At 45.8% G+C, this 16,177-nt stretch overlaps 1 protein-coding gene across 1 annotated transcript in view; it reads right to left on the reverse strand.

Annotated features, from left to right (window-relative positions):
- The window catches only part of LOC145359930 (transmembrane protease serine 13-like), a 56,560-nt gene that overhangs the window by 15,609 nt on the left and 24,774 nt on the right, over window positions 1-16,177 (reverse strand). Inside the window, exons 2-6 of the mRNA XM_080214800.1 lie at window positions 12,271-12,499; window positions 5,961-6,068; window positions 4,094-4,204; window positions 3,846-3,975; window positions 1,048-1,146 (exon numbers count right to left, since the gene is read on the reverse strand). Of these exons, the coding sequence (XP_080070926.1) occupies window positions 1,048-1,146; window positions 3,846-3,975; window positions 4,094-4,204; window positions 5,961-6,068; window positions 12,271-12,499 (677 nt within the window). The remainder of the gene's footprint in view (window positions 1-1,047; window positions 1,147-3,845; window positions 3,976-4,093; window positions 4,205-5,960; window positions 6,069-12,270; window positions 12,500-16,177) is intronic.

The raw sequence follows: 16,177 nt of genomic DNA on the forward strand, positions 1-16,177 counted from the left end.
ATCAGCAAAACAAATCAAAACACAGAGACAACTCATAGCAAATCAACCTCATGTAGTCTTGGATTCTTTTAATCAGAATTAAATTTAAGTAAATACCCTTTAATTTTTTTTCACCATGCTAAAGATAACACCAAATTCATGGGCAAGCACTAGCTTATTGATATTTTCACTGGACTATCAATCCAGAAACTTAGCTAATGTTCTGGGGGCCCAGGTTCAAATTTGAAATCAATAAAAGAAATATCTGGAATTAAGAATCTACTGATGACCATGAAACCATTGTTGATTGTTGGAAAAACCCATCTGGTTCACTAATGTCCTTTAGGGAAGGAAATCTGCCATCCTTACCTGATCTGGCCTACATGAGATTCCAGAGCCACAGCAATGTGGTTGATTCTCAACTGTCCTCGGGCAACTAGGAATGGGCAATAAATTTCTGACCAGCCAGCAACGCCCATGTCCCATGAATGACTGAAAGAAGGTTCTGTGTTCTATCATTATAAAGAATTCTACAGAGAACTTTCTCTGCCTTTCCTCTCCTGAAGGAAGTGATTCTCCTGGATTCCAGCTCTGCGGTCTGCAGTTTTCTGCCTCAGTCTCATATTTAATCTTTACGTGCAAATGTAGAAAGCGAGGAGGGCGGACATGGAGTATCGCCCAGCCAGTATCTGTCTTCTTAATCTGGGCTCATGCACACAAAGCTGGAAGTAGATGTGTCTGGGATCACTCAGAGAGTACTGCGCCTGCGACCCTCACCTCCTGCAGAAACAACAGGAATTGGATATGAGACTGGCCTTTCTCGGGCTCAGTCTCATGCCAGCCCAGTGAACTCCTGGTCTCAGTGGAGCTTAAGTCCTACTGTCCTGATCTGCCAGACTTCTCCTGGAGATAATTTAACCCTGTGTGATTACTGATCTGAATTGTTACATCTCCCACCTCACCCAGTAATACTCCATTCTTGATAAAAGGAAAAACAGCTTTTCCTGAACTTTGATAGCTCTGCCCATCACCCCCAATCTGCCTTCTCATTAACATCTACTGACTTACCTGTTGCTCAGGAGACTTTGGATTTTGGTCCCTTGATTGGTTGAGTTGACCACAAGACTTGAAGACTCCACTTCGCTCATTTTCTCAGTCAGGTAGAAGCTGTGAATTACATGAGGTGAATATTGTTGCCTTAAGTGACAAGGTGTTTCCATGCCCCCTTTCCATTAAACAATACTTCCACAATGGCACATTGTGGGTTAGCACTGCTGCCTCACAGCACCGGGGACCTGGGTTCAATTCCCAGCTTGGGTCACTGTCTGTGTGGAGTTTGCACTCTCTCCCCGTGTCTGTGTGGGTTTCCTTTGGGTGCTCCAGTTTCCCCCTACAGTCTGAAAGATGTGCTGGTTAGGTGCATTGGCCCGAATAGGTGGCACCTAGGGGAATTTCACAGTAACTTCCTTGCAGCATTAATGTAAGCCTTACTCTGGCTAATAAATAAACTTTTACTTTTTGTTATCTCTCTTATTCAGAACAAAAACATCAACTGCCATTTATAGGATGCCTTTGACACAATAAAGCCTACAATGATATAAAATATACAGCACAGGAATCTTGGCCAATCAGTCTCTGCCAATGTTCATGCTCCACTCGAGTCTCCTCCTATACTTCCACATCTAAATCTATCAACATAACTTTGTACTCTCTTCACCCACATATTCTTATCTAGCCTCCCCTTTAATGCACCTATACTATTTGTGTCAAATGCTCTCCATGGTAGCAAGTCCCACAATTTCCCATTCTCAGGTAAAAATGTTTTTGCCTGAATTTCATTTGGTTTCTACCCCACATCGATGGCCTCAAGTTCTGTTCTTTCTCACAGGTGGAAACATTTCCAAAGCGAGGTATAGAAAATGTTAATAAGCAAAATTTGACCAACTCAAATGAGGAATATGGGTGAACCATGACTGTTTTAAGACTGTCTTAAAGATGGTGCAAGAAGCAACTGGAAGGCAGAGATTATTTACAGGGGAGTTTGCAAAGCTAGGGCCCCGCTCAAATTAAGGCGCATTTGCCAGATATTGGGGATGTCCAGGAGTTGAAAATTGGAGGAGAGCAGAGATCTCAGAGGGCTGTGAGGTTGGAGGAGATTGCAGAAATAGAGAGGGGTGGGTAAAAAACATAGAACCATAGAATCCCTACAGTGCAGAATGAGACCACTTGGCCCATCGAGTCTGTACTGACTTTCCAAAAGAGCATCCAACCCAGATACCCCCCTCTGCCTTATCCCTGTAAACTCATGCATTTCCACTGACCAATCCCCCTAATCTATACATCTTGGGACCCTAAGGGGCAATTTACCATGGCCAATCCACCTAACCTGTTCATCTTTGGACTCAGAATTTTTAAACTGAGGTGTTGCCAGACTGGGAATGTGTGACAGGTCACAGATCTTGGACAATAAGAAAACCAGCAGTATAAAAGACGTAAATAATACATCCTAGCGTCAGTATGTGACTCAGCATTGCCTGCCCGAGGGATATGAAAGGACGTACAAGTCCCAAATTAAATTTTAACCACATTTTGCATCATAACTCCCAACCCTTTCCTTCTCCAACGAACCCTGTTCTGTATTTATAATCAGCTAGTTCAAAGTACTTTACTGTAACTGATTCCCCAAATCCATCCTCTTCTGGGCAACACTCCCTCATAATCCAACCTTCCTCATTTTAATCTACTGCCTAGAATCTGGTAGCACAGGGAGAGAGGTATCGGTTAATGGGACTTTAAAACCAGCTGAGTGTAAAGGGGAAGAAGCTTTGCGATGATTTGAAATTCTAGTTAGACCACAATTCTGGGCACCACACCTCAGGAAAGATGTGTTAGAGTTGGAGGGAATTCAGCACTGATTCACCAGGAAGTTATTAAGAGTCCAAAGTTTCGATTACATGGGGAGGGGGAGGGGGAGGGCGATTCTCCCAAAAACGCTGACTGGTGGGAACTCTGGTCTAGATCACGATTGCTTTTTTCAGGGCGGTTTCAGACCTGAATCTCTGCACTCTGTACGCTACAAAGGTCACAATCCTGAATATCATTAAAAACCCTGGGGACGGGGCCTACTCGTGCCAAAGTCCGACAGCTCCGGAACCCTGTGCGTGCGCAGTGGTCCCGATCTGTAGGCCTCCCCGTTTGCTGGACAGTTTGATTGCCGGCCAGCCCGAAATCCCCGCAGTGCTGCCCCTCCAGCAGCCCCCCCCCCCCGCAACACTCCGATCGCGACCCCCACAACAATTCCTGGTCCAACCCTGCCCTCCCCTCCCACCCCGGAGCACCTCAGTGTCCAGCTGAATCCCCAGCAGTGGCGACCTTCCCATCCGTCTCACCCCAGCACAGACCCCCCCACTGAGGTCAGACCCCCCCCGCCGAGTCAGGCACCCCTTCCCCCACCCTCTGGAGGCAGCCCCCCTCCCTCCATGCCACCAGACAGTGGGAGATCTGCCCCCCTAAGTTTGTATTCCTTGGGACAGGAGGTTAAGGAGTGATTTGATTGAGTTTGTGGGATTTAGAAAGGAATCGATGGTGTATACATAGTGAAAGAGAACAGATCAACAAACCCAAACTTAAACCAGAGCTCGGCCATTCAAGAGAGAATTAGGATTTTGATGTATAAGATTTATAATAAGATTTGATGTATAAGTAAATCGATCCTTTTCTGCCCCAAGGAATACAAACTTATAGATTTCCAATGCACACGCCACCCACACCCCACTACCAACCCATTCACACCCCCTGCACCCCGTCAATAGACCCTCAATGTTCATATCTCCAGAGTCACAGTTCAAAATTAATGATCCCCATACCTCCTGTATCCCAGCTGTCGACAAGCCTTGTTTGCCAAATTGTTGTTCCAGCCTGCGTAGCAAACGGGTAACCATTGCCTGGATTGCCAGCTGTAGACCTCTAGCTGTGATCTGGTCCCACTGAATCGCACTGTCGGGGCAGAGGGGTAGAGGCGAGAGAGAGAAGAAAATTCAGCTAGAGATTAATTTATCTGATTTCATTCAAACGGAACACAATTGTTGAGCTGCTGATGGTTGAGAGATCTTACCGCAGTCCAGTTCATCACTCTTGTCTGTACACTCATTGACTCCATCACACCTGGTCACCACGGAGGGGCAGTGATGGTTCACGCTGCCTGCTGGTTCCTTCATAAATGTATCTAGGAGGATGAATAAAAAACAAAGAAAATCCTGTTCAAATGGAATCAATAGACTTGGAGATGTATTTGCGCCAGGGGATTATACTGAGAATACAGCTAAAAGGTCAAGTCACAAAGACAGGTAGGAAAAGGTAGGCTCCCTAGACCAGAGGATGAAGGGGTTGTCTAATTGAGGGGTTAAACAGTCGCGGAAGGTGAGCATGCAGGTGCAGCAAATGGTATGTTGTCTTTCATTGCGAGAGGTTTCAAGTTCAGGAGCAGGGATGTGTTGTTGCAATTATACAGGGCCTTGTGAGGCCACACTTAGAATACTGTACGCAATTTTGGCCTCCTTTACAGAGGACGGGCGTTCTTGCTCTCGAGGGAGTGCAGTGAAGATTTACCAGGCTGATTCCGGGATGGGGGATTGAGATATGAGGAGAGGTTGATAGGTTAGGATAGTTTCTGCTGGAGTTCAGACAAATGAGGGAGGGATCTCATAGAGACTTATAAATTCTAACAGGACTAGACAGGGTAAATGCAGGGAGGATGTTCTCAATACTCGGAGTGTCACAGTCTGAGGATTCAAGTAGACCATTTAGGACAGAGATGAGGAGACATTTCTTCACCCAAAATGTGGTGAGCCCGTGTAATTCATTACCACAGGAAGTAGTTGGTGCCAAAACATTGAATGTATTCAAGGGGCAGCTGGATATAGCACTTGGGGCAAATGGGGTCAAAAGTTATGGGGAGAAAACAGGATTAGGCTATTGAGTTGGACGATCAGCCTTGAACGTGATGAATGGCGGAGCAGGCTTGAAAGACCGAATGGCCTTCTCCTGCTCCTAACTCCCATGTTCCCGTGTTTCTAACACGCTTAAGGGATTCAACAGGGTCAAGTGAAACTATTCCCTCTATGGGAGAGTCCAGAACACGGGTGGCACATCTTCAATGTTAGAGACATGGTGACCAGGGGTGATGTCAGGAAATACTTCTTCATATAGAGGGGAGTGGACATCTGGAACTCTTCCCCCACCCCCACCCACTCTCGTCCCACCATCCCCCCATCCTGCAACCCCCATAAAAACCTGCTGAGGTTGGAGTTCAACTTAAAATTTTAAAACTGAGATTGACGGATCTTAAGGAACTAATTGTAGATACGATGCAAATCGGCCATGATGGAATTGAATAGTGGGATAGACTCGAGGGGCTGAATGGCCTCCTCTTCTCTGTAAACCTACTTGCAGATTATCTGCCATGTTGTTGTTGCAGGGTATGGATTATAATTAGCGCATTGAGAAGAGATTTGGAAGTCTCCCAAATCCATAACATACAAAAACACGTCATATCCCTTAACTACCTGTAGATAATAGACTGGAAGTTTACTCCCCATAATTAGCACTGCTTAGTCACTGAAAGATAAATAAAAATAATTTCTTCTATTTATATCGCGCCCATAAATCATCAAAATATGCTACACAGTGCAATTACACATTAACAAATAAGGTAAGTAGCCCTTGTGAGCCAATCAGATGAGTGCTCTTGTGTATTGTATTTTGATCAGACATGATCTATTTTAACAGCAGTACAGACTTGCAGGCTGAATGGCCTTCCTAACTCACCCTCTCTTTGCCATTATTTGTGGGAGTGTTTCCCTGGAGATTAAACATTGTATATTACATCCATCACCTCCTCCCCCCGACCCTGAGTGAGCTTTACCATCCACTGGGTGAGCTTTGCTTCTCACCCAGTGGCCCCAGTTGCTATGGTTACTTACAAATGACCCAAGCTCCAGCGCCCAACAAACACAGGATGAAGAGGAGGGCACTGACACAGGAGTAAATCTTCTTTGGAGGACAGGATCTAGTAGGCTTTCTGCGCGGAACTGCAAGAAGGAGTGGAGAATAATGAGAGAGGTGCACCGAGAAGCAATACTCATAGAAATCATAGATCCCTACAGTGCAGAAAGAGGCCCTTTGGCCCATCGAGTCTGCACCGAACACAATCCCACCCAGGCCCTACTCCTACATATTATATCAACTAATCCCTCTAACCTACACATCTCAGGACACGAAGGGGCAATTTCTTAGCATGGCCAATCAACCTAACCTGCACATCTTTGGACTGTGGGAGGAAACCAGAGTACCCGGAGGAAACCCATGCAGACACGAGGAGAACATGCAAACTCCACACAGACAGTGACCTGAGCCGGGAATCGAACCCAGGACCCTGGAGCTGTGAAGCAGCCGTGCTAACCACTGTGCTACCGTGCTGCCCTTTGACACACGTAAATATTGGACACACGGGTGACTCAATCTCTTTGGCCGTTTCCCAATTCTCTGATAATATATTCGATAAAAGCCACATGAAAATCCTGGAGACATCTTGTAAGTTACAGCAGATAGATCCCCAATGGAAGCTCGCCCTTCAGCCCATAAAGGGCAAGTACACCCTTACAACATTACTCGGAACTTACAACATTGAAACAGGCCATTTGGCCCAATCGCTTCATCCTCCCACCTTACCTCAAAATGGAATTCTTGTGACAGTGTCCCTACCTCTGGGCCAGATGCTCAGGGTCCAGATACCATGGCAGGAATTGTTGACTAAGAAAGGAGTGTTTCTGATATGGTGCAGTGGGCTGTTAATCAGCCTGTGAATCCTTTCTCAAAGAGGAAGACAGTGTGTGTGAAGATACGCTTTAAAAATAAATTCATCTAACCTTGCCAATGTTGCCTTCTCCCTAATGCTTTAGTCTAACTTTCCATTAAAGACATCCATTTGTCTCAAACACTCCTTCTAGCAGCAAGCTCCACACTGTAACAATTCTCTGAGTAAAGAAATTTCTCCTGAATTCCTGATTGGATATAATTAGTGGCTATCTTACATTTATGATGCCTAGTTTTTGACTTCCCCCTACAACAAGTGAAACATTGGGTGGGATCTCCCCCACCAGCTGCAGCCAACTAGGCAGAGGCAGTAGATTATTGGCTGCTGCTGGGACCTTCCAGATCCATCAACAGGGTTTCCTGTCGCTTGTACCTCTGCCTCCGGGAAACCCGGAGCAGGGCGAGGGCATGGAGGAAGGTTCCGCCAGTGGGAACAGCCAGAAAATCCAACCCATTCTCCGCATTTACTCGCTCGAACCTTCTTGCAATTTTCAGGATCTTTATCCAATGAGCCCACAATCTTCTACCTTCTAGAGAAAAGAATCCAGTTTGTTCAATCTTTCCCAACATTCATAACTTGTGATGTGTCGTGGCAACCGAGTGCAATGGGGGGGGAGTGGTTGTCAATGGTTGTGTAAATTATCGTGGTGCTTAACTCAATGTGAATAGTGAAGTTAGTTGTGAGGTATTGTACTTCACCACTCTCTGAAATTTCAGGGTTTTCCTCTCACAATACCAGCAAAAGGATGCCTCATTCGTGAAACAGCCGCTACTTGAAATATCCTTTAACTCCCACACACTGAAGCCTGAGACAAAATCACAGCCTGCGGCAGACAAAGGGGTGCTACAGTCGGAAACGGTTTAGTAGGAGCCACCCAGGCTCTGACGGGGTTCAGAGGTATCACATTTGTAGAAAAATATTCACAACCAAAGCGACGAGCTTTCACCTCATGGAGCTCGGCACACACTCACATATCAATCACACACATACAGATGTGGTGCTATGTTTGATCAGGGAGTCTCTTTCTGAGGCAGCATAGTAAGGAGTCTCACACACCAGGTTAAAATCCAATAGGTTGGACTTTAACCTAGTGTTGTGAGAACGTCTTACTGTGCTCACCCCAGGCCAACGCCGGCATCTCCACATCTGAGGCAGCATCCAGCTTTACAGACGTCTTGCAGTTTAGAGTTATAGTTAGTAATGTTTGAAGTTCCAACTTTCTTTCCATCACACGGCCAAGCAGGAATCTCTCCCACTCTTACCACCTGCGAGTGTTGGAAAGGTGTACAGGCTGGGCGGCACGGTGGCACAGTGGTTAGCACTGCTGCCCCTCAAAGCCAGGGACCCAGGTTCTATTCCAGCCTTGGGTGAGTGGAGTTTGCACATTCTCCCCATGCCTGTGTGGGTTCCTCCAGGTGCTCCACTTTCCTCCCACATGGATTGGCCATGCTAAATTGCCCCTTTGTGTCAGGGTGATCAGCAAGGCAAATACGTGGTGTTTACAGGGATAGGGCCTGGGTGGGATTATGGTCGGCGCAAGCTCGATGGGCCAAGTTGGTTGTTTCTGCACTGTAGGGATTCTATGGTAACCAATCGGGTCAGCACATTCTGAACTCATCTTCCTTTGCCTGGGGTGGGTCTTGAATCTGGAGTCACTGTCCCAGAGGCCAGGGTGTTACCCACTGCAGCATAAGGCCCCCGCTCACACACACATACACCCACGCAGACTAGTGCACATCCATATATACCCTCACCCACAGAAACCTTCATCACAATCATAGAACTGTTACAGTGCAGAAAGAGGACATTTACCCAATGTGTCTACAGCAGCTCTCTCAAAGAGCAATTAACTTATATCGTTCTCACACATGCTCCTTATAAACCTCTACATTCTTCCTCTCCAAATAATAATCCAATTCCCCCTTGGAAAGCCTCCACTGTACTCCTAGGAAGGACATTCCAGAACTGAACCACTGCTGCATGGAAAGAGGTTTCTCTCCTGTCAATTTTACCAATCACTTTAAATCTTTGCCCTCTCCTTTTCCATCTTCCTATCCATTCCGTCCAGACCCCTCATGATTGAACACCTCCATCAAAATCTCCTCTCAGCCCCCTTCCTTCTAAGGAAAACATTCCCAACTTCTCCGATCTATCTTCATTCCTGATGTTCTTCATCCCAGGGACCATGATGAATCTTTTCTGCTCTCTCTGTCTCTCTCCACTGCCTTCACAACCTTCCTAAAGTGGTTGCACCTAGAATTGGATACAATGCTGCAGCTTAGGTCACACTAATGTCTTATATATAACCTCTTTTCCCTTTCAAACTCTGCCCCTATTGTTAAAGGCTAGGATACATTATGTGTTATTAATCATGCTCTGAACCTGTCCTGCCTGTTTTGATATACGGGTTCCTCTGCTTTTGCACCCAGTTTGGAATTTTACCCTCTAATTTATATGGTCTCTCCATGTTCTTCCCACCAAAATGAATCACTTCACGATTCTATACATTAAACTCCATCTGCCATCTGTCCACCCACTCCACCAATTTGGCTATGTGCTTCTGATGTTGAACACTATCCTTCCCAAAGTTTACAATGTTTCCAGGTTTCAGATTATTCACAAATTTTGAAATCTGGGTCATTAATATACATCAAAAAAAGCAAGGATCCCAACACTGATCCGCTGGGGAAGGGGCATAGCGCCAGGGAACCAGGTTCGATTCCCAGCTTGGGTCACTATCTGTGTGTGGAGCTTGTTCATTCTCCCCATATCTGCATGGGTTTCCTCCAGGTGCTCCGCTTCCCTCCTACAGTCCGAAAGACGTGCTGGTTAGGTACATTGGCCATGCTAAATTATCCCTCAATGTACATTGGTGAGGCCACAGCTGGAGTACTGTGTGCAGTTTTGGGCGCCGTACTTACACAAGGATATTTTGGCCTTGGAGGGAGTGCAGAGGAGGTTTACTAGGCTGATGCCGGAGTTGAGGGGGTTGAGCTATGAGGAGAGGCTGAATAAACTAGGCTTGTATTCGTTAGAGTTTAGAAGAATGAGGGGAGATCTCATTGAGACATATAAGATGATGAATGGGATGGATAGGATAGAGGTAGAGAGACTCTTCCTACTCAGAGAGGACAGTAGGACTAGAGGGCACAGCCTCAAGATAAAGGGGGGGGGTGCGGTTTAGAACGGAGTTGAGGAAGAACTTCACTCAAAGGGTGGTGAATCTCTGGAATTCTCTGCCCGTTGAAGTGGTGGAGGCTGCCTCGCTAAATATTTTTAAGATGCAGGTTGATGGGTTTTTGATAAGAGAGGGGATTAAGGGTTATGGGGAGAGGGCGGGAATGTGGAACTGAGCCACGGCAGATCAGCCATGATCTTATTGAATGGCGGGGCAGGCTCAAAGGGCCAGATGGCCTACTCCTGCTCCTATTTCTTATGTTCTTATTTACCTGAACAGGCGCTGGAATGTGGTGACTAGGGATTTTCATAGAGACTTCGTTGTGGAGTTAATGTAAGCCTACTTGTGACATTAATAAATAAACTGCACTGGAAACCTTCCTTCAGCCCATAAGACCATAAAACATAGGAGCAGAATTAGGCCACTCAGCCCATCGAGTCTGCTCTGCCATTCAATCATGGCTGATATTTTTCTCATCCCCGCTCTCCTGCCTTTTCCCCATAACCCCTGAACCATTTATTAATCAAGAACCTATCTATCTTTGATTTAAAGACATTCAATGACCTGGCCTCCACAGCCTTCTGCGGCAAAGTCCGAAAAGTATCCATTAGCAACTATTCACTGCTTTCTGTCACTCAGCTAATCTGTGCTCATGTTGCTCTTTTCCATGTTATTCCATGAGCTCTGACATTTCTCCCAGGTTTGTTGATCTGTGGTGCAGCACCGTATCGAATACCTACTGAAAGTCCATGTACACCACATCAACAGCATTACCCTCATCAACCCTCTCTTCAAAACACTTAATCAAGTTAGTTAAACACAATTCTTCCTCAAAACCCATGCTGACTTTTCTTAATTAACCCCTATCTGTCCATGTGACTGTTAATTTTGTCCCAAGTTACTGTTTCTGGAAGCCTCCCCCCCGCAGCCCCCACTGAAGTTAAACTGACTGGCCTATATTTGCTGCCTTATATTTACACCCTTCATTGAACAAGGTGTAATGTCTGTAATGCAATCCTCCGGCATAAGGCAGACTGAAAGATTATAGTCAGTATTTCCAGAATTTCCATTCTCTCTTCCCTCAGTATCCTTGGATGCATTTCGTCCAGTCCTTTTGCTTTATCATCTTTAAGTACAGATAGATAGTATATCCAATCTCTTACCAATTTTAAACCTTTTAGTGACTGAAATACCTCCTCTGTCACCATAGCCTGAGTAGCATTTTCTTTCTCGATAAAGACAGATGCGAAGTATCTATTTAATACCTTGGCCACGACCCCTGCCACCATGAATAAACCTCCTTTTTGGTCCCTTTTTGGCTTATTCCTCCTTTTATTACTCTCTCACTATTTATGTGTCTGTAGAAGACTTTGATTTCCTTTTTATGTTAGCTGCCAGTCTCTTTTCATACTTCCTCTTTGCTTTTCATATTCGCTTTTTCACCTCCCCCTTGAATCTTTTATTTTCAGTCCCTTTCGCACATGTACTTTTTACCTGACATTTGTCACCCGTGCATTATTTCTTTTTAACTTCTATCTCTTTTGTAATCCAGGGAGCTCTGGATTTCTTTGCCCTATCTTCCCCTTTTGAGAAAATATATCCTGACTGTACCTGGACTGTATCTTCTTTGAAGGTAGCCTGACTGTTTAGCAACTCTTTCTCCTGACAATGTTTGACTCTAATTTATTTGCTCCCAATCTGTCCTTAGTTTCGTTAAATTTATTTATTAGTCACAAGTAGGCTTACATTGACACTGTAATGGAGTTAGTGTGAAAATCCCCGAGTCGTCACACTGTTTGGGTACACTGAGGGAGAATTTAGCATGGGCAATGCACCTAACCAGCATAATCTTTGGACAGTGGGAAGAAATTGGAGTACCCGGAGGAAACCCATGCAGACACGGGGAGAACGTGCACATTCCACGCAGACAGTGACCTAAGCAGAGAATCGAACCCGGGTCCCGAGTGCTCTGAGGCAGCTGTGCTAAGCACTGTGCCACCCATGTACAAATATACTCACACTGACTAATGGTCTTAAATACATAGATTAATGTGAAGAATTACACACACTCAGGCTAACAAAAACAGACACAGACTGGTGTATTTATATACACAGGCTAACGCAGACTTTTATGTCCACAGCCACAGGTGTTAACACACGTAAACACAGAGATTAACATAGACACAAGTATGCACAAATAGACTAATGTGCATCCACACACGCACATTAGATAACTTACCATTACCCTGAATGACTTGAGTCGGAGAGCGTACAGGGCCGGCAGCAGGAATGTAATATGGTTGGTATGTTCCTGTCTCTGTGCTGGGGTAACTTTGAGCTGGATACTGTCCAGTGCCTGGGTAAGGGGGGACCTGGTAGCCTCCTGTGTTGGGATACGGTGGATACTGTTGTGCGTTGGGGTTTACAGGTGGTTGAACGTGCTCTGGCAAATAATTCTCATAAATACTCTGCAATGAAAAAACGAAATACAAGGTTAAAAATAAATCTTTGTCACTTCCTTCATAGCAGACCCCACTCTGCAGGAGAGAAGGATGGAATGCCTAGGCTGCTCATCACTCTTAGAATCCTACAGTGCAGAAGGAGGCCATTCGGCCCATCGAGTCTGCACCGACCACAATCCCACCCAGGCCCTATCCCCATAACCCCATGCATTCACCATTGCTGGTCCCCCTGACACTAAGGGGCAATTTAACATGGACAATCAATCTAACCTGCACATCTTTGGACAGTGGAAACCGGAGCACCTGGAGGAAACACAGGCAGGCATGGGGAGAAAGTACAAACTCCACACAGACAGTGACCCAAGCTGGGAATCGAACCCAGGTTCCTGGCACTGTGAAGCAGCAGTGCTAACCATTGTGCCACTGTGCTGCCCACATTGGTATCTCATACAAATTTTACTTAAATGTAATCTTTCATGGGATATCGTTGGCAAGGCCGGCATTTGTTGCCCATCCCTAATTGCCCTTGCACTGTGTTTCAGAGGGCAGTTAAAAGTCAACCATGTTGCAGTGGCTCTGGAGTCACATGTAGGCCAGACCAGGTAAGGACGGAAGATTTCCTTCCTTAAAGGACGTTGGTGAACCAGGTGGGTTTTTATAAAAGTTGATGATGGTTTCATGGTCACTATTGCTGAGATGAGATTACAGTCGCAACCTTCATCAATTGGATCCAATTGCTCATTACTGCTGAGTGTAAGCTGTTGATGCCAAAACACAGCCAGGAGGAATTGGGAAGAAAACTCCAGTGTTTTAACCAGCCTGAAGAAGAGGTGACCAACATCCTCAAGTAGAAGAATTTGAGGATAGGATTCAAGGCCTAGCCCTGACCGAGAGGCCAATCATTTAGCAAACCCCCAGAGCCTCAGTGTCTGATGCCTGTGAACAGGACTTTGAAATCCTTGCACTGCTCAAAAAAAATCCCTCTTCAAAACCTCACTCAGTTTTAGCACAGGGAACATAAAAATATACACTGTTCTGCCAAATGTTTTCATCAATGGAAATAGAAACTCCAACAAAAAGGAAGTGAGTAGTCAATATCCTTTTTAGTTATTCATGGGACACAGGGATTGCATTTATTGCCCATCCCTAGTTGCCCTTGGAGGGCAGTTGAGAGTCAACCTCATTGCTGTGGCTCCAGAGTCACATGTAGGCCAGCAGATTTCCTTCCCTAAGGACATTTGAGAACCAGATGGTTTTCTCAATAATCGACAATGGTTTCATGGTCATCAGTAGATTCTTAATTTCTCATATTTGAATTCAAATTCCACCATCTGCTGTGGCAGATTGCAAATCCGGGTCCCCAGAATATTAGCTGATTCTCTGGATTAATAACCTGGCGATAATATAATTCAAATGTTAGAAACCTTTCTGCCAATATCCTTGGGGTAACATTGGGTTCTCTGCCAGATTCGAATCCAGAGTTTGCCAAACTTCTTTCATTATCTGGTGCAGGAAACTCCTGGACATAGATTCAGGCCTGGTTTGAATAAAGTAAAAGTCTCACCAAACCTGACGCTGAAACCCTTCCTTCAGATCCATGTGAGAAAATTGAGATGAGAAGGTACTTACCCTGCCTATCCTTGTACCTCCTGTTCTCCTCAAATCTGAGCTCATCCAAAACTCTCCTGCCCATACATCTAACTCACGTCAAGTCCTGTTCGCCATCACCCCTGTGCTCGCTGATCTCAGCACTCTTCTGTATCCCTGGTTCCCATCACTCCACCCATTGTCCCTTCAGCTCCCTGAACCATAGATAATTGAGTGGCACAGTTTGCACATTCTCCCCATGTCTGTGTGGGTTTCCTCCAGGTGCTCCAGTTTCCTCCCACAGTCTGAAAGACATGCTGGCTGAATCATAGAATACCTACAGTACAGAAGGCGGCCATTTGGCCCATCAAGTATGTATCGACGACAATCCTACCCAGGCCCTATTCCTGTAACCCCATGCATTTATTCTGTTAATTCCCCTGAAAGTAGGGTCAATATAGCACGACCAGTCAACCTAACCCGCACATCTTTGGAGTGTGGGAAGTAACCGGAGCACCCGGAGGAAACCCACACAGACACAGGGAGAATGTGCAAACTCCACACAGACAACCCCAGACCAGAATTGAATCTAGGACCCTGCCGTTGTGAGGCACCAATGCTAATGACAGGGTCACCCAGCTGCCCAGTGAGTGCTTGGCCTTACTGTTGGTTAAGTGCATTGGCCGTGCTAAATTCTCCCTCAGTGTACCTGAACAGGTGCTGGAGTGTGGCGACATGGGGATTTTCACAGTAACTTCATTGCAGTGTGAATGTAAGCCTACCTGTGACAATAATAAATAAACTTTGAGCTTTAAAACTTTAGAAAACTTTATAAAAATTCATTGGAATTCCCTTGATAAAGCTCCCTGCCTCTCTATCCTCCTTAAAACTTCAGGTTGTGTGAGAGGTTGCTTGGACACACTCTCGCGAAGCACTTTGGGAGGTTTGACTACATCTGAGGCGCTATATAAATTATGTGCTGTTGTTGTAATGTAGCTCACTGGGGGCCCCAATGGCAGGAGCTAGGTACTGCAGCTTGCTGTTCCAAAGCAAACAGACTGTGGGTGATGTCTGTTCTGTCGCCAGTGTGTGGATGAAAAGGTTACTTGATGCAGTCAGCACTGTGGCTATTGTTTCAGAGATGTGGGTGTCACTGGCGTGGCCAGAATTTGTCGCCCATCCCTAATTGCCTCTGAGACAGTGGCTTACTTGGTTCTTTCAGAGGGCGGTTAAAGTCAACCACAGTGCTGTGGTTCTGGAGTCACATGTAGGCCAGACCGGGGTAAGGATGGCAGATTTCCTTCCCTGAAGAACATTAGTGAACCAGATGAGTTTTTACGACAATCGATGATAGTTTCATGGTGATCATTACTGAGACTAACTTTATATTCCAGGTCATGGATGGAATTTAAATTTCACCAGCTGGGATTTGAACCCGTCTTTCCAGAATATTAACCTGGGCCCTGGTTACTCACCCTATTGCTACATATTTATTAGGACTGAAATACCCCATAGTAAACTCTGTAAGGTGATTGTGAATATTTTTGTTTGGCAGGGTGAGCGATGCTGAGGTTTTCTCCGACCTCCCCACCCCGTGGCTTGCTTGTGGCAGAGAAGGTGGCCGGCCCTCGGTCAGTGGTGGGATCTCCACCGTCAATAGGTTTTACTGTTCCGTCCACACTCACTGCCACTGGGGAACCTGCAGCAGGGAATTGCCACTGGCAGCACCAGAAGATCCTGCCGGGAGGAACAGCCGGAAAATCCTGCCCTAAGAGTGAAAAGTGAAACGTTATTCTATTATGGGCAGCGAACAGTGAGTCAAGCGCTCACTGGTCGGGTACGGTATGGGTTAGATAGAGATGACCAGAGCCTCTAAATTACAGGCTTTGCAGTTTTGAGTCCCACACAACGACTTCAGTGCAGTGCTGAAGGAGTGTTGCACTGCCAGAGGTGCGTCATTTGGAAGCACATTAAACCCAAGGGTTCAGCCAACCTTTGACGTGGATGGAGAAAGATCCCAAGACTTGATTTCAGCGACCTGTAAGATGGTATGGTGGCACAGTGGTTAGCACTACTGCCTCAGAGGGCCAGGGACCT

The sequence above is a fragment of the Carcharhinus amblyrhynchos genome, chromosome 29 (genome assembly GCF_965287045.1).
Source record: "Carcharhinus amblyrhynchos chromosome 29, sCarAmb.v2.hapA, whole genome shotgun sequence".
NCBI lineage: Eukaryota > Metazoa > Chordata > Chondrichthyes > Carcharhiniformes > Carcharhinidae > Carcharhinus > Carcharhinus amblyrhynchos.